The 18,320-nt window shown below is 43.3% G+C and overlaps 2 protein-coding genes across 2 annotated transcripts in view; one reads left to right on the forward strand and one right to left on the reverse strand.

Moving 5' to 3' along the window:
- Window positions 1-1,067: 1,067 nt before the first annotated feature.
- RRP15 (ribosomal RNA processing 15 homolog) lies at window positions 1,068-12,821 on the reverse strand. The gene is made up of 5 exons (XM_087719066.1): window positions 12,706-12,821; window positions 10,460-10,734; window positions 7,413-7,510; window positions 5,283-5,484; window positions 1,068-1,419 (listed from the first exon to the last, which is right to left on the reverse strand). Exons 1-5 carry the CDS (start codon window positions 12,776-12,778, stop codon window positions 1,258-1,260), a joined length of 810 nt encoding a protein of 269 aa, XP_087575192.1. The 5' UTR covers window positions 12,779-12,821; the 3' UTR covers window positions 1,068-1,257.
- A 2,511-nt stretch (window positions 12,822-15,332) lies between these two features.
- TADA2A (transcriptional adaptor 2A) overlaps window positions 15,333-18,320 on the forward strand; it is a 63,459-nt gene continuing 60,471 nt past the window's right edge. The window contains exon 1 of the mRNA XM_087717133.1: window positions 15,333-15,463. The gene's annotated coding sequence lies outside the window, so the exon portion shown is untranslated. The remainder of the gene's footprint in view (window positions 15,464-18,320) is intronic.

An 18,320-nucleotide genomic window follows, 5' to 3' on the forward strand; every position in this document is an offset into this window, starting at 1 on the left:
ATATAACAAAGAACTTTTTTGTTAATTATGTTTTTCTTCTGAAATGCCAAATGGCTGCTTAAGTCCATGGAATGAGTCAGCAGGAATCATAGGATTTTCCCCCACCCACCCACCCACCCCCGCCTCCATTTCCACTGACACTACAAATGAAAGTTTTCTCCCCAGGTTTCTCAGATTTAAGATAGATCAAATGAAAATTAGCACTTAACAGATGCTTTTATAAATAAGGGGAAAGGATAAATATACATCGTCTCCTATTACAGAAGTAGTCTATTTGACCTGTTTCTTCGTAAGAAACAAAAAGAAAGAAAGGAATACTCTTGCTTTGTTGAGCTAATTGAAGTACTTTGCTTTTAACTGGTGCCAAGCAGGTGTGACTATAGACCAACTCGTAGCAAAATCTTCTTATGATCTCAGGCTTTCACTAAGTCACTGTATAAATAAAGACATTAAGTCGGTAAAACCTCAAATAAACCAGCAAAGTAAAATGACGGATATAATGATTGGTGCTTGATGGGGCTGTCAATCTAGTTTCCACTACAAAACCCATCTCCTTCCAAACCGCAAAGGTGCAGCATATACACAACTCTTCAGGATTCCAGATAGTTTACAAATAATTGGAACTATGCAACGGAATTTCAATTGGCTGAGTTGACCCAGTTCCACCACAAAAGCGTGGAGGACAAAATCGCGCTCGACGAAAGCGCGCATTTGACGTCATCACAGCGCGACGAAAACATCGCGCTGTGATCGAAAAATGTAAAAAAAAAGCGAAAACCTTACCCTAACCCCCCCAAACCTAACCCTTAACCTAACCCTAAATCTAACCCTAAACCTAACCGTTAACGTAACGCTAAACCTAACGCTAACCCTTAACCTAACGCTAAACATAACCCTAATGCTCTAAACCTAACCCTAACCCTTAACCCTAACCCTTACCTTTATGTGAATCGGCTTGCTTTAATTTTAATTTTATTTCAATTTTTAATTTTTTTTGTCACGCTGTGATGACGTCACATGCGCGCTTTCGTCGAGCGCAATTTTGTCCTCCGCGCTTTTGACGGGTCACAAGTTGACCCAACGTTGCCACAGGAAGTTGGCTAACTCATTACTGTTATTTAGTTAAATTTATTGGCTGCCCAGCTCAAGAACTCCCATGTTCTCTAAAAACGGTCTCTGTATAAAAAAGCATCTTTTAAGCCCCATCCCTACATAAGTATCAAAAGTACCGCTGGATTTCTGGATGACTCTTGATTATTATCGATCTGAATCGCTTCCACTCTCCTGCTTGATGTCGGTGTCTCCTCCAGCATTGTCCTCCTCTTCGCTTTCTTTATCCCAGTCCTTCATCGAGGCCCCCATCATGTAATCGTCCCGCAATATGCTCCAGGCTGGGGCGTCTTCAGATTTCAATTTATTCTGAGGATTTAGGAGAGGGAAAGTAGAGGAAAATTCAGCATGACAACTGAAACAACTGAAAAGTGGATATGAGACGGTACAAGTAGTCCGGGACGTACGACCACAATTGAGGCCAACGTTTATGTTGCGAAGTGAGCTTTGCCCCATTTTACGACTTTTCTCGTCATATGTGTTAAGTGAATCGCTGCAGTTGTTGATAACACGGTTGTGGAACCTGGCTTTCCCGTCAATTTTGCTTATCAAAAGGGGTCACTGCAGCCATCAGAAGCATGAACCCCTTGTCAAGCATCCAAATTTAAATCATGTGACCATGGAGATGCTGCAATGGTTTTAAGTATGAAAAATAGTCATAAGTGATTTCTTTCAGTGCCATTGCAACTTCGAACTGCCACAAAATGAAGTGTTGCAAGTCAAGATCTACGTACCTGCATACTGCACAAGCCAGAAAGAAGGCTGAGAAAATATCTCCCCACTCCTCACATCCCAGACATAAACTTTCCACTTCTCCTCTCAGGATGCCTCCACAGGGCATTGCTTGCCAAAACAACTAAACACAGGGACAGTCCCGCGCCCCCCACGCCATGACTCTGCTAAAACACCCAATTCCCACAACACTGTTTTATGCCTCAAGATATTTACCCATGTAGTACGGCTGTATTGCTATTATCATTCTCATCTTTCCTACTACCTTCTCCTATTGCTATCTTAGGATTTATCACTTGAGGTTTGCATCTTTATGGTTATACCTTATGATATAACTTTGACTTATCACTTCGTTGTTTGAGAGCTTATCCACCGGAGACAAATTCCTCGTGTGTCCAATCACACTTGGCCAATAAAGAATATTCCTATTCTTTTCAAATCCATGTACAGCAAGGGTGTCAAACTCGATTTCATTGAGGGCTACATCAGGGTTGTGTTTGACCTCAGAGGGCTGGCGTGGCCGTGGTGGGCGTGACACGGGACTTGTGCCACGGGCACCCGTGGTGGCAAAGTGCTAAGGAACTAACTTTCTTCTATCCCTCCTTTTTTCCCTTCCCTCTTCATTCTCCTTTCTTCTTCCTTCCCCTCTTTCCTTATTTTTCCTTCCTTGCTCTCTTCCCATCTTTTTCTTTGTCTTTCCTCTTTCCCTCTCTCCTTTGTTTGTTTGCTTGTTTACTGGATTTATATGCAGCCCTTCTCCCAAAGGACTCAGGGCGGCGTACAACATTAAAAAAAACCACATATTACAAAAGTTAAAAAGGAAATTAAATAAAGTATCCCAAAACAAACCCAATTAATATTAACAATACAATTTTAAATACTTTCCTGTCCTTGCATGCTCCCAATTGTAAAAGGGGAAACATTTCTCCTTTTGTTTTATTTTTAATTTGTTTTGATAGCCCTCTATCAAAAATGAAGCCGGGGGGGGGGGGGTCAGTGCGCGTCTCCCGCACGTCCTCCTGCAGCCCTCTGCCAGTGAAAACGGAGCGGAGGGGGGAGTGCACTCACACACACACACACTCCAAGCTCAGTTTCTGCGGGCTGGTCTTTTGCTGTTTCTGGGCCGGCCCCGCAGGCCAGATCTAAGCAGCCCGTGGGCCAGATTTGAACTGCAGGCCTTGACACCCCTGATATACAGAATGTCTTTGATTTAGCATCATTTGTTTAGCGACTGTTCAAGATTATGACAGCACTGGATGGTTTTAGGATGATGAAATGAAATGCCAGGAGGAAGTTATTCATAAAATAATGGAATGTGCTGAAATGAGTAAATTGACATTTGAAATTAGAGAAGATAAACAATTTTATAAGACATGGGATTTATTTTATCAATGGTTAGATAAAAAAAACCATGGAAATGAAAGATACTAGAGAATGTTATCAATACAAGCGTAATAGAAAGATACTGAATATAACATAAAAATATATTATTATTGGATAGATTGAAGATGATGATGTAATGAATTGTTATAATATAAATGAACCCAATATTTAGTATATCTCGTTTAAAATGAAAGAATAATAGTGAGTCAAAATGAGGTACAGTTGCAAGAAAAAGTATGTGAACCCCTTGGGATTACATAGAGTTTTGCATGAATTGGTCATAAAATGTGCTCTGAACTTCATCTAAGTCACAACAATAGACAAACACAGTCTGCTGAAAATAATACTACACAAACATTAGATGTTGCCATGGTTTAATTGCACATAACATGTAAACATTCACAGTGCAGGGAGGAAAAATATGTGAGCACCTAGCCTAATGACGTCTCCAAGAGCTAATTGGAGCCAGGAATGAGCCAACCTTGACTCCAATCAGTGTGATGATATTGGATGTGTTGCTGACAGCTGTTCTGCCCTTTAAAAACACACACCTGTTGTGGGTTTACTGGTTTCAAGAAGCACTGTCTGATGTGAACTATGCCTCGCAGAAAAGAGCTCTCAGAAGACCTACGATCAAGAATTGTTGACTTGCATGAAGCTGGAAAGGGTTACAAAAGTATCTCCAAAAGCCTTGATGTTCATGTGTCTAGGGTAAGACAGACTGTCTACAAATGGAGAAAGTTTAGCACTCTTGCTACTCTCCCTAGGTGTGGTCGTCCTGTAAAAATGACTGCAAGAGCACAGCACAGAATGCTTCATGAGGTAAAGAAGAATCCTAGAGGGTCAGCTAAAGACCCACAGAAATCTCTGGCACATGCTAACATTTTTGTTGACACATCTACAATAAGGATTAAACAAGAATGGAATACATGGGAGGACACCACAGAGGAAGCCATTGCTGTCCAAAAAAAATATTGCAACACATTTGAAGTTTGCAAAAGAGCACCTGGATGTTCCACAACACTACTGGCAAAATATACTGTGGACAGATGAAACCAAAATTGAGTTGTTTGGGAAAAACACACAACACTATGTGTGGAGAAAAAAAGGCACAGCACACCAACATCAAAACCTCATCCCCACTGTAAAACATGGCGGAGGGAGCATCATGGTTTGGGGCTGCTTTGCTGCCTCAGGGCCTGGACGGATTGTTGTCATTGATGGGGAAATGAATTCCAGTGTTTATCAAGACATTTTGCAGGAAAACGTACGATCATCAGTCCACCAACTGAAGCTCTGCAGAGGATGGGTGATGCAACAGGACAATGACCCAAAGCATACAAGTAAGTCAACACAAAAATGGCTTCAACAGCACAGAATACGCCCTCTGGAGTGGCCCAGTCAGAGTCCTGACCTCAACCCGATTGAAATGTTGTGGCATGACCTTAAGAGAGCGATTCACACCAGACATCCCAAGAATATTGCTACACTGAAACAGTTTTGTAAAGAGGAGTGGTCCAAAATTACTCCAGATCGTTGTGCAGGTCTGATCTGCAACTACAAGAAACATTTGGTTGAGGTTATTGCTGCCAAAGGAGGGTCAACCAGTTATTAAGTCCAAGGGTTCACATACTTTTTCCTCCCTGCACTGTGAATGTTTACATGTTATGTGCAATTAAACCATGTCAACATCTAATGTTTGTGTAGTATTATTTTCAGCAGACTGTGTTTTCCTATTGTTGTGACTTAGATGAAGTTCAGAGCACATTTTATGACCAATTCATGCAAAACTCCACGTAATCCCAAGGGGCTCACATACTTTTTCTTCTAACTGTATAATGATAATGTATACAAACATATTCGATTTGATATTATGTGATTTATATAAATTGCAAGTGATGACTATGGAAAGGAGGCACAAAAACCTTGTAACCAATCAACAGACTGTACATAATGGAAGATGGTTTTATGTTTTATGTCCTGTCTGTCTGTCTAAAAATAAATAAATAAATAAAAAATTATGACAGCACCTAAAAAAATGACTGAACCCCCCTCACCTGACGGCTGTTTGATGGTTTTCTAGCAGGGTTTTGTTCCATTTCTTTTCCATCCGTTCCTCGGAGGACGCTGATGAAGTCCCTTTTGGAAACCGAGGAGATCAATTTCGCTCGCTTCCTCTCAGAGCTGCCGGCTTCTTTCATCTTCTCATTCACGTTGGTTTGGTGCTTCCGGACCGCATTGAATAACTGAACTACCCCCCTGGAAATGAAAAGGAATCATTAGGCAGCTAGGTTTAATGACAGAAGCAATGTTTATGGCCACTCTCGGCACAGCCTCAACAAGGAACCCTAATTATAGGTACCATATTTTTCGGAGTATAAGACACACCTTTTTCCCTCAAAAAAGAGGCTGAAAATCTGGCTGCGTCTTATACACTGAACACAGCATTTTTGGCCTACCGAAACCCCGCCCCTTTCAACAAAATGGCCATGCATAATCTTTAGGAGGTTTCCAGAGTGCTCCTGGGGGCTGGGGAGGGCAGAAATGAGTGAAAGATGGGCCGTTTTTTAGCTCGTTTCCCCCCACCCAGCTCCTAGGAGCACTCTATAAGCCTCCTAAAGGCTATGCATGTCCTTTTTTGGGGGGGGGGGGAAACGGGGCCATTTTCGCAAAAAAGGGCTGTTTTGGGAAGGTTTGCAGAATGCAAAAACTTTTTTTTAAAAATTTGCTTCTTCAAAATTTTGGTGTTTTATACTACAGTGTGTCCTATACTCTGAAAAATACGGTAGTCTTCAATTTACAACTGCAATTGGAAGCAGAATTTCCATTGCTAAGCAAAGCACTTAAGTGAGTCGTGCCAATTTTAGGGGGGCCCCCCCACACTTTTTTTTTTTTTGGCTAGAATTGTTAAGAGAATCCAACTCCCCCCCTGCAATTGGCTTTGCTTGTCAGAAGCCAGCTGGGAAGGTCACAAATGGAAATCGCACGATCCCTGCAACTGTTGTATATTTATGCCAGTTGCCAAGTGCTGATTTTTTTATCACGTAACTATGGGGATGCTGTGACAATTCTACGTAAGTGTGAGGGCCAGTTGTAAGTCACTTCAGTGCTTTTGTAACTTTGAATAGTCAACAAACAAATGGCTTTAAATCAAGGACCAACTGTAGGGTTAGGATATCAGAAATATTTTTTTTTTCAATTATCAAGCTTATTCCAAAGCGAAAAGAAATCCAGCTTAGTTACTTAAAACATTACGGTCTAATCCATATTTTATGTTTTTTTAATAAGACTTCTGAATACTTTCGTTGATATTTTATGAGATAGACCCACATACACGGTCCTCAACTTACAACTGTTCATTTAGTGACCGTTCAAAGTTACAATGGCACTGAAAGTGACTTATGAGTTTTTCACACTTACGACCTTTACAGCATCCCCAGGGGCATGTGATCAAAATTCAAACTTTTGGCAACTGATTCATATGATTCATGACAGTTGCAGTGTCCTGGGGTCATGTGGTTCCCTCTTGCGACCTTCTGATGAGCAAAGTCAATGGGGAAGCCCGATTCACCTAACAATCGTGTTATTAATTTAACTGCAGTGTTAGGTAAGCTCCCCGTTGGGAGAGTGAGCACGTTCAGAGAAGCGTTTGTGAGAGTTGTGTTGGAGAGCACACAAACCAGCATACAAAGACACTGCAGTTTGAATAGGCTTTTACTTTCGTGGAAATAGAGGTATCAGAGTCCATCAAACAGTCCAAGTCATACACGGATAAGACAGCCAGTCATCAATGTCTTTCAGTTAAGGGATAATCCAAATAACATAGTCCAGTATCATATAATCAGTTCAGTACACAAAGTTTGCTAGCAGTTGCAAAACTTACAATAGCTCACCGCACTTCCTAATAGCCAGCTTCCAAAACACTCAGATCAGATCAGATCAGCCCAGCATCTAACAGAGAACTAACAGTCGTTCTGGCTTCCTCTTATGGCCGATTGAGGAAAACAGCAATCAATCACATTTTACAGTATGATTTAAAGAAACAGGTATAGCATTGTCACATTATTTATATATTGCCAACCCAACCGTTAGATTATATTCCTAACAATTCGCTTAACCATTGTGGCAAGAAAGGTTGTAAAACAGGACGAAACCTAGATTTCCAAAGACCAAATGTTCACTTTTACCTGGTGGCAATCCTCTGAAGGTTTCTCTCAATTTCTTTGTCTTTGACCACGTCTGGCTTCACTCGGCACATCATTTCCCATTCCCGCTTCTTATTCAGCTGGGGTTAAAAACACAGGGGAGAAATTAGTCATTCTATAAGAAAGGACTGGAGGAAGAATCAACCTTTTCTAGCTAAAGGTTATGAAGTGAAAATGCCCTCCAAACTATAATCTGCTACAGGAGAACGCTGCCATTACGATTACTGATACTCTTCCACACCAAAGAGCAAGACACAGGAAGTCTGTTCTTTTTTTCCTGCAGGAAGAATAAATGTGCTTTCCTTCAATTCAGAAAGTATCCAGAAGCTTCCATTAGTTTGAAATGCAGAACCCTGCATGGTTTTGTGCAATTTTAGATTTGCACACATTCTCTTGCAGGAGCTGCATTGGTGGCTGATTTGCTTGGGGCTCCAATTCAAGGTGCTGGTTTACATCTTTAAACCCCTACACAGCTCAAGGCCGGGTTATTTGAAGGACTGACTTTTCCCAGTTATGTCTATCTGACCCACCAGAAGAGGGCAGGGAATGCTACGGGTTCCCTCTCTTAAGGAGGCCCATCTGATGGGACCAAGAAGACCCTTCTGCATGGTGGCTCCCTCCCTGTGGAGCATCATCCCTGCAGAGATAAGACAGGCCCCCATCTTAATGCTTTTTTAAAAATGGCTCTGAAGATACGGTTTGGTCAGCTGGCTGATGACTCCAGGAGGATGAGGAGTCCATCAATGGTTCAACTGTTGTTGCCAGGGGGTGGAGCTTCACTGGGTTTCTGGCTGAGGAATTCTGGGAGTTGAGGTCCACATATCTTAAAGCTGCCAAGTTTGAGAAATACTGATTTACACTATATGTCCTATATATACAGTGGTGGGTTTCAAAAAAATTTCGAACCTACTCTGTGGGTGTGGCCTCCTTTGTGGGAGTGGCTTGCCAGCCATGTGACCTGGTGGGAGTGGCTTGCCAGCCATGTGTTTTTTCTCTCTCTCTCTCTCTCTTTCTTTCCTTTTGTCTCTGTCCCTTTTTTCTTTCATCTCTCTCTCATTTTTCTTTCTTTCTTTCTTTTTTCTTCCTTTCTTTCTCTTTCTCTCTCTCTGTGAGTCTCTCTGTCTCTCTCTGTGTCTCTGTGTGTGTGTCTTTGCCTCTCTCTCCCTCCCTCCCTCCCTCCCTCCCTGTCTCTCTATGTGATTCTTTCTCTGTGTCTTTCTGTCTCTCTCTGTCTCTCTATATATTTAGCAACTAGTAGCTCCATTCATTATGCTGTCATTAATAAGAGATGAAAAGCTTCAAGGCTAGCCTTAGATGGATAAGAATATGGTTTACTATATATTTCGGCTGTTAACTCTGAAACAATTTTGATTAAATGCTGAGAAGATTTTAAAAAGTTTCTATGAAATAACTAGAAGGCTGCTCAGCATTTTAAGTCCTTCATAAAATACTCTCCAGAAATGTAACTAAGATCTGTCTCACTGGGGAGAAGCCATGAAAAGGCTTCCTTCTAAACCAGGGTGTCAAACTTGCCTGGGGGCCGGATATGGTGTTTAGATGTGGCCCATGGGGCCACCCTGGAAACAGCGAAGGACCGGCCCATGGTGCCTCTGCCAGTGAAAATGGAACTCGGGAGTTCCATAATTACTAGCAGAGGGTTGCAGAAAGTTGTCACAGCTGAAAATGGAGCTCAGAAGCCCGTTTTCTCTGTCAAAGCACTCGGGCCACCACAAGTGACCCCCAACACCACCACAAGTGACGTCGAGCTGGCCACGCCCACCCTTGCCACGCCCACTCCAGCCCCCTGAGGTCAACACACTGATGCGGACCTCAATGAAATTGAGTTTGACACCCCTGTTCTAAACCATAGGGCAAAACAAAGATTAGATTTGTATACTTTTTGGGCAGGATAGCTTTGAAAACCTGAACATTCTACAGGCCTTGTTGAGCCTCGGACAGTTGTTTGGGGGGGAATGCATTTATTTTCTCTGTCCGTGTATGGTTTTACCTTTTATTTTTTTGTTCTGTATTTTTAACAATTACACTTGATGTGTCATCTGCCTCTTAATGACAAGGAAACTGAAAGTGTATGTCACACAGGATATACACTATGAAAATAATACAGATATTTTCATCCTCCAAGGGGCAGAGAGGTAGAAGTCATGTAATATCCTATACCTAGTGGCATGTTAGCTTGTTCCCAACGTTTAAGCGAACATGGACAATATATAACAGGGCTACCAAAATCCTGGCTCGCGGGCCAGATGTGCCATCGCCTGGCCACGCCCAGTTTAGCAAAGGGGGGGGAGTCCCAATGAGTCACATGATGTTGCCATGATGACGTGACTTTGACACCCCCGATAGTTACTATTGGATAGCAACTTTTCAAAAGTGTAAGCCATCCAGACCCACCTAAAGTTGGACAACCTCTAAATTTTGTAACATAAAAACAGAATTAAGACATTTGTTTTATATATTTAACAACAGATTATTTACATTTATGTTTTAATCCAATTGATATGGCTGCCATGTATCCAAGAGAGTCTAGACAGTTGGGTAATTAACAATAGATGACTTGCCAAAATTAGGGTTTTGTCATATAGGGAATCCTCAATATAACAACCATCCATTTAGTGACTATTCAAAGTTGCCATGGCACTGAAAAAAAAGTGACTTACAATGACCATCACAGCATCCTGATGGTCATGTGATCAAAATTCGGGCAGTTGGCAACCAGCATGTATTTACGATGGCTGCACTATGTCAGGTCATGTGATCACCATTTGCAATCTTCCCAGCCAGCTTCTGACAAGCAAAATCAGTGGGGGAAGTCTGGATTTGTTTAATGACCTTGTGATTAACAAGTTCTGTGATTCGCTTAACGATGGCAAAAAAAGTAAAATCAGGGGGAAGTCACTTAGCAACCACCTTGCTTAGCAATGGAAATTCTGATCTTAATTGTGATCATGTTGAGCATGATCACCGCACCCTCTTGAATACTAGCAGTAATATTCAACTGCTTTCCCTACCTTCTTCCTCTGCTCCAATCTTTCTTGCTTTTCTTTTTTTCGTTCTACATCCCGCTCCTTGTTTTTCAACAGGATAGTGGGCTTATCACTAGCAATCTTTTTGTTAAGCACTTTGGCCATGGCTTCAGCCCATCCAGCGTTTCCCATTTCTTTGGATTCCTCTTCATCTTTAACTTTGGTATCTGGAGTCTTAGCTGTATCATTAACTTCATCATCCTGTTCTCCATCATCACTTGAAAAGCTATCTTCTGGAACCCCTGAACTCCACTCGGAACCTAAAAGAAACAAAATATCCTTGTTACTTGCATCATATCCACAACCAAAATACTTTATCTAAATTTACTTAATTCAATTCAATAGCAATAGCAGTTAGACTTATATACTGCTTCATAGGGCTTTCAGCCCTCTCTAAGCGGTTTACTGAGTCAGGATATTGCCCCCAACAATCCGGGTCCTCATTTTACCCACCTCGGAAGGATGGAAGGCTGAGTCAACCCTGAGCTGGTGAGATTTGAACAGCTGAACTGCAGAACTGCAGTCAGCTGAAGTAGCCTGCAGTGCTGCATTTAACCACTGCGCCACCTCGGCTCTTCCATCCCTTTTTTTAAACTAACAGCCCATAAGAACAAGAGGAGCTTGTATCATTTCAGGGAAACAATGAGAATGTGTGTTTTGTACAAGTAAGATGATTTCTGACAGGACCAAGATGGGGTAGTACAATCCATTTAAATCTGCTTGATCTCACAGAGGGTTTTGATACTATTGATCATTATATCTTTTTAAACTGGGCCTAAGGAATAGGAGCATAAAGCACTGTTTTCCAAGCTGGCAAAGAAGTGAGAGAAGGATGTATACTCTCTCCTTATTTATTCAAGTCTGAATATACAGTATATTAAGAGAAGTTGGATTGAAAGAAGATATGGTTTTAAAATTGAAGGAAGAAACATCAACTATGTACTGTACTACTGTATCTGTACTATACTAATGTGGCTACTTGATCACCAAAAAATGGAAATCTTTTCTCCTAAAATCAAAGATAAAGACAACCAATCTAATGGCAAAGGGTACAACAATCAGGATTGACAATGAAGAGGTATATATCTTTTTTAAGGATTACCCATTAACAGTAAAGAAAAAGCAATCAACAAATATGCAATGGAGTAGCACTTGTTAGGAGCAGCCACAAAGGCCTTTTAAAAATATTCAGATGCTGTGATATCTACAAAGATCACAATAGTGTAAGCAACACTATGAAAGAGAATGTCAGATCCCAAAGAAACAGGACAGAGCCGAGGATAACCAGCGGCCAGGAGGATGGACTGAGTTACAGTGGCTATAAGTGAAGTTATAACACTTGAAAGATCAAGTTGAAAACATCCACCAGGGGAAATTTATTAGGGTTCCACATCAGCATAATCAATCTCTCAATTTCACTACCTTATGAGGAAACCTCAGTGTAAGGTTTAGAGGGGCAACAAGGCTGCCTTTTGCGAATCAATTAATATAGTGAGGTCCTTGGTGCTCTCTGAACTCGGTTGTTGTTTTTTTGCAGACGTTTCATTGCTAGGCAACATTGCTAATACCAATGTTACCTATTAGCTAGTTGGAGAACGAAACATCTGCAAGCGAGCAACCAAGCTCAGAGAACACCAAAGACCCCACAGCTCCTCTCTGAACTACAATTATTATTTTCTAGTAGGGCAATTAATATCGAGCCACGAAATAAACCAATCCAAGAAAATGAGGGGTCCTTGGTGCTCTCTGAGCTTGCTTGTTTTTTTTTCCATTACCCAAACTAGGTAACATCATCAGTACCTACCACTGATGATGTTACCTAGTTTGGGTCGTGAGACGTCTGCAAGGAAACAAGCAAGCTCAAAGAGCACCAAGGGCCCCTCATTTTCTTGGATTGGTTTATTTCTTCGTTCGATTTCAGCCCCGAGCTACAAATATTCTCCTTTATTGGTAACCCAAGAAAAGCGAGCGACCCATAAACCATGTGAGAGGCTGAGAAATGGGAAAGCGACAGGCACCAGGTCGGATGATCTGGGAAAGAAGGCGATATTAATCAGACATCCCCATAGGGTCCCCTTTATCCTACACTTCCCGTTATAAATACAGGATATGATTTGTCCGTCGTTTTTAAGCAGAAACGCTTTTGCTTTCTCCACAACTGCCGCCGCCTCGTCCCCCATCGGCCATCCATTAGCCGGCTAACCAGTTGCAAATCCCTTCCCCAGCTTTACCACTATCGTTTTCTTCCAATTCAGCGCTGAGAGGTTTCGCCTCCCCACGTGGATCTACGGCAGCCGCCGCCATCTTGCTGGTCCTTCCCCTTTAAGTGATCCGGGAGGGAAACACGCAGCCGCCACAAAGGTTCCGGCCGGGACTAGTTCTAGAGACCGGATGGGGGCGGGCGGGGTTTTTACCTGTTGCAACGCATGTGGCACTCACGTTTAATTCTGATGGGAAGGACGTAATAGCGATTGGAAGTGCTGCTGTCGATTAAGGATGACGGGGTGAAGCTGGGGGAACCTGGGGTGTTTCAGCACAATGTAGTGCACCTCCCCTAGAGTCGCTTTTGACATCGAGATGGGGGAAGGGAAGGAAGAAAGGAAGGAAGGAAGGAAGGAAGGAAAGAAAGAAAGAAAGAAAGAAAGAAAGAAAGAAAGAAAGAAAGAAAGAAAGAAGAAAGAAAGAGTACAAGGTGGAAGGGAGGGGGTAGAAAGGAAGGAGAATAAGGAAGGGGAGAAGGGAAGGAAGGAGTACAAGGTATAAGGGAAGGGTAGAATGGAAGAGAAGAAGGAAAAGAATGGGAAGAGAACAAGAGGGAAAGGAAAGAAAGGGAGTGGTAGAATGGAAGGAGATTAAGGAAGGGAAGGAATGGGAAGGAAAACAGTATGAAAGGAAGAGAAGAAAAGCAAATGAATGGGGAGGGAGGGAGGAGTCTGAAAGCAAGGCTCAATCAGTGCAAGAAATGGAGAAAGAAGCTTCTTGTAAAGCAGAATTTGGCAGGCTTACTGGAATTTCATTCTGAATAAGTGGACTCAGTGGGTGACTTAAAAGGTTGTGAGCCAGGCTCTGAGTGGGGATCCCCCAAAATGGTGTTTCTCAACCTCAGAAACTTTACCCAAAGCTTCTTTTCAAAAAAGCAACTGGGCTAAAAAAAAGTCCAGTTGCCTTTTGAAAAAGTAGATGGTTGAGACTCTCCATAGATACAGGTAGTCCTCGACTTGCAACCATTTGTTTAGTGACCATTCAAAGTTACAAAGAGCCGAGGTGGCGCAGTGGTTAAATGCAGCACTGCAGGATACTTCAGCTGACTGCAGTTCTGCAGTTCGGCTGTTCAAATCTCACCGGCTCAGGGTTGACTCAGCCTTCCATCCTTCCGAGGTGGGTAAAATGAGGACCCGGATTGTTGTTGGGGGCGATATGCTGACTCTGTAAACCACTTAGAGAGGGCTGAAAGCCCTATGAAGCGGTATATATTCTCTGTGGCTGCCCCGGCCCTTTGGAACGAGCTCCCCGTGGAGATTCGGACCCTCTGAGAGCATATGCACCAAAGACAAATTCTTGTGTGTCCAATTGTTGAAAGAAATGTCCTTCTGGGTTCAGCTCCAAGTGGGGAAGAAGACACTGGAGACATGGAGGCTGCTTGGAAAGATGGTTTATTGTTGGACAGGGCCACATGGCTTGAGCCTTGAAAAGAAAAGGTGATCACATGTTTCAACGTAGGTGGAGAAGAGGAGAAGGGCTGAGGGAGGGGCTTGCTAGGCTTTTTATACCCTGTTTAGTTCCACCTCTCTGTTTCCTGTCCCTGTGTAAGAAATGTATTCTGATTGGTTGTCAGACTCCCATGGTGCCATGCAGGGGGCTACTCTCTAGGCTGTGATGAGTTCTCAGATGCCTTGTGGTCAGTTGAGTATATTATCATGCCTTTCTGTAGCTGCTGGTGAAGTCTATTATGTAAAGTGGGCTAGCCTGGCTAGTCTTGATGGGCCTATTGACAAAGTGTGGATGGGCAAGAAGCTACAGGCAACTATTCTCTTTTAAAACATGCTTCTTTTCACATCCAGAGAAATAGTCTGCCTTTTCAATATTTCCTAAGATATTTCATTTTTCTGGGAGTGGGCTGGATGATAACTTCCCACACAATCACATTTGGCCAATAAAGAATTCTATTCCTATATTCTATTCTATTCTATTCCATATTTTCTATTCTATTCCTCTATTCTATTCCTCTATTCTCCAACTCCCAGAATGTGTCTTTTTCTGTGCACTGAGAGCATCTGCACCAAAGGCGAACTCCTTGTGTGCCCAATCATACTTGGCCAATAAAGAAAACTATTCTATTTCTATTCTATTCCATTCCATTCCATATTTTCTATTCTATTCCTATATTCTATTCTATTCCATATTTTTATTCTATTCTTATATTCTATTCTATAACTTTCAGAATTCCCCAGCCAGAATTCTGGGAGTTAAAGTCCTCAGGTCTTAAATGTCTGAGGTTGGGAAGCGCTTGATTTATTTACCACACACAGCATTATTTGGCTCATTAATTTCCCATTTTCATTGCTCATAGTTCATTTTAGAGCTAAATGAAGTTCGCATGTGAGTGCTTGTTTCCATTATTGTCTCCTTTTTTTTTAACGGGGCAAATAGTCTCGCCCTTCTCTTCCTCCCTCATTCATTCATTCATGCTAAAACTGCATGAATGAATGAGGGAGAGCGCGTGCCCGCCAACAGGGCGCGCGCGGGGGAGGCGCTCTCTCGAAAAGGCGGGAAAGCAGGAGGGGGCGGGGCCCCCCGGGAGGGAGTAAAGGCGGGGCCGCGTGCGCGACCTCCCCGGCGCCCCGCCCACTCCCGATCGCGCCCGAGCACGTCCGAGCGGGAGCGTGAGGAGGCGCGTGCGCGCCGGCAAAGCATCAACAAGGGAGGGCAAGGAAAAAAAGAGAGAAAAGATTTAAAGGACCTTCCCGCCCGGGTGATTGTCCGGAGCAGGTATCGTTGAACGTCAGAAAGCCGGCCGAGGGTGTAAGGCGCAAAGCCAGCCGGCTTCGGTGGAACGAAAAGAGTGAAGGAAGAAATAAATCAGTACAATAAATAAGCCGAGGGAGGTGATTCGGTGGGAGGGGGAAGCGGGAGAAAGAAGAGCCGGAAAGAGGGCATGCGCGGCGGTGTTGCCGGGCGGGGGGGGGATGAAAGGGGGAGGGCGGCAAAAGCGGGGGGCGCGCGTGCCGCGAAGAGCCACGCGGGCGGGGGTTGCGCGTGCGCCAGCGGCGGCTCCCGCTCATTGGACGAGACGGCGCGTGCCGCTGACGTAAGCAGCAATCTAGGAAAGGAGGGAGGGAGGAAAGCGGTTGAGGGTGAGGACGAGATGTAGCGATTTGTCGCCCTCTAGGGGCAAGCAGTGTTAATTCCATCTGAAACTCCGTCAGTCTTATTTTGCATGGGGGAATGTTTTTTTTCTTCCCCGGGGCCTGGAAAGTTGGAAAAATACTTAAGAAAGCAAGGGCCAAATCACTTTGGGATACTTTCCAAGAAAACTTGCATGTGTATGAACAATTCATGGGTCCCCCAAGAGTTGATCTTATTTAGAGGAGGCTTTATAGAGGTGTAGAACAGTGTTTCTTCAACTTCAGCAATTTAAGATGCTTGGACTTCAACTCCCAGAATTCCCTAGCCAACATGCTGGCTGGGGAATTCTGGGAGTTGAAGTCTGTCCATGCATGCTGGCTGGGGAATGCCACACACATCCATACAACACTTTACCTATTGCCTTTTGTTCCCATTCCTATCTTTGGGATTTCTTCTTCAGTAATCCATGATTTTCACTCTTCCCCTTATCGTCCATTCTTCCTTCAGGTACAGATAGTCCTTGACTTATGGCCATAATGGGGCCCAAAATTTCTGTTGTTAAATGAGACATTTGTTAAGTGACTTCTGCTTCCCATTTATTAAGTGAATCACTACAGTTGTTAAGTCTCGCTTCCCAACTGATTTTGCTCGTCAGAAGACGATCACAAAAGGTGATCACATGACCTCGGGACACAGCAACAGTCATAAGTATGAGTCAGTTGCCAAGCATCTAACTTGATCACATGACCATGGGGATGCTGCAACGGCTATAAGTTGAAAATTGGTCGTAAATCACTTTTTTTCAGTGCTGCTGTAACTTTGAATGGTCACTAAATAAATGGTTGTAAGTCGAGGACTGAGATATATTAGTTTTGTGAGGCAATCCTTGTTCATTCTGTCTTATTCATGCACTATTGTGTTCGATCCATCTTCATGCGCAGTGGTTAAATGCAGCACTGCAGGCTACTTCAGCTGATTGCAGTTCTGCAGTTCGGCTGTTCAAATCTCAGCGGCTCAGGGTTGACTCAGCCTTCCATCCTTCCGAGGTGGGTAAAATGAGGACCCGGATTGTTGTTGGGGGCAATATGCTGACTCTGTAAACCGCTTAGAGAGGGCTGAAAGCCCTATGAAGCGGTATATAAGTCGAACTGCTATTGCTATTGCTATTCATTCAGCATTTCTTCATTGTGTCTCAAATCCTTGTTTTACATCACACACTTCTTAACCACTCAACTCCCAACACGTTCCAATTACTTTTATGCGTTTATTTCTATCCCACCTTTATTATTTTTACAAATAAGGCGGTAAATATATCCAGTACTTCCTATTTTCTCCACAGCAGCAACCCTGTGAAGTGGGCTAGTCTGACAGTGACTGGCCCAAGATCACCCAGCTGGCCTTCATGGCTAAGGCAAGACTTGAACTCACAATCTCTTGCTTTTTAGTCTGGTGCCTTAACCACTAGTTCAGGGGTGTCAAACTGCCGGCCCGCAGGCCGGATGCGTCATGCGCAGGCCACGCCCATTGTAGTTCCGCGAATGGGAAAAACATCCTGAAACAGCAACGTGATGCGGTGAGTTCGACACCCATGCACTAGATTATAATCCAACTACGTGTAACTGCAGTCTTGAATTAAGCTACTTTTGTTTCTTTGGGCAAATACAGGTAATCCTCGGGTTACGACTGTAAATGAGCCCACATTTGTAGGTTGGGATTGTTAAGCAAATCACATGACCACTCCTGCTTTTATGACCTTTTTTGTGGTGGTGAACTGAATGCCACCATTGTTAAATAAAACCATTTTAGCTAGTGGATGGTTTTTTTCCCTCTGCTGGAAACCAGAAATAAACATCAGTTTCTAGCCCAAAAAACACCAAAACTTGCCAAAATAGTCACGTGACCAGGGGATGCTACAAACAGTCCTAAATGAGGGCCATTTGCCAATGCCCCAAATCTGATCACATAGCAATAGCAGTTAGACTTATATACCGCTTCATAGGGCTTTCAGCCCTCTCTAAGCGGGTTACAGAGTCAGCATATCGCCCCCACAGTCTGGGTCCTCATTTTACCCACCTCGGAAGGATGGAAGGCTGAGTCAACCCTGAGCCGGTGAGATTTGAACAGCCGAGCTGCAGAACTGCAGTCAGCTGAAGTAGCCTGCAGTACTGCACTCTAACCACTGCGCCACCTCGGCTCTGACCAGCGAGGGGGGCAACTTTGAAACTGGGTCATAAATAGGTCTGGGAATGTCTGTTTGAACTTTTGAGCGGTCTCTTAAGTGACTAGGCATATATCAAGGACTACCTGTAATCTTTCCTTGCAACTCGCTGTGTAACGCATTCTAACTTTCTTATCAGTATTTACACATCTTAAAATTTCCCCATACGTTTCCTCATTCTACCAAAGTAAAGGTGGTCCTCGCTTAACGACTGTGATTCAATCAGGAATTCATGTCGCTAAATGACACGGGTGTGAAGTGTGACATCCCATGCCAGTAAAT

This window comes from Thamnophis sirtalis, unplaced genomic scaffold (assembly GCF_051295495.1).
Source record: "Thamnophis sirtalis isolate CommonGarterSnake01/CBP01778 unplaced genomic scaffold, rThaSir2_p1.2 scaffold_6, whole genome shotgun sequence".
Taxonomy (NCBI): domain Eukaryota; kingdom Metazoa; phylum Chordata; class Lepidosauria; order Squamata; family Natricidae; genus Thamnophis; species Thamnophis sirtalis.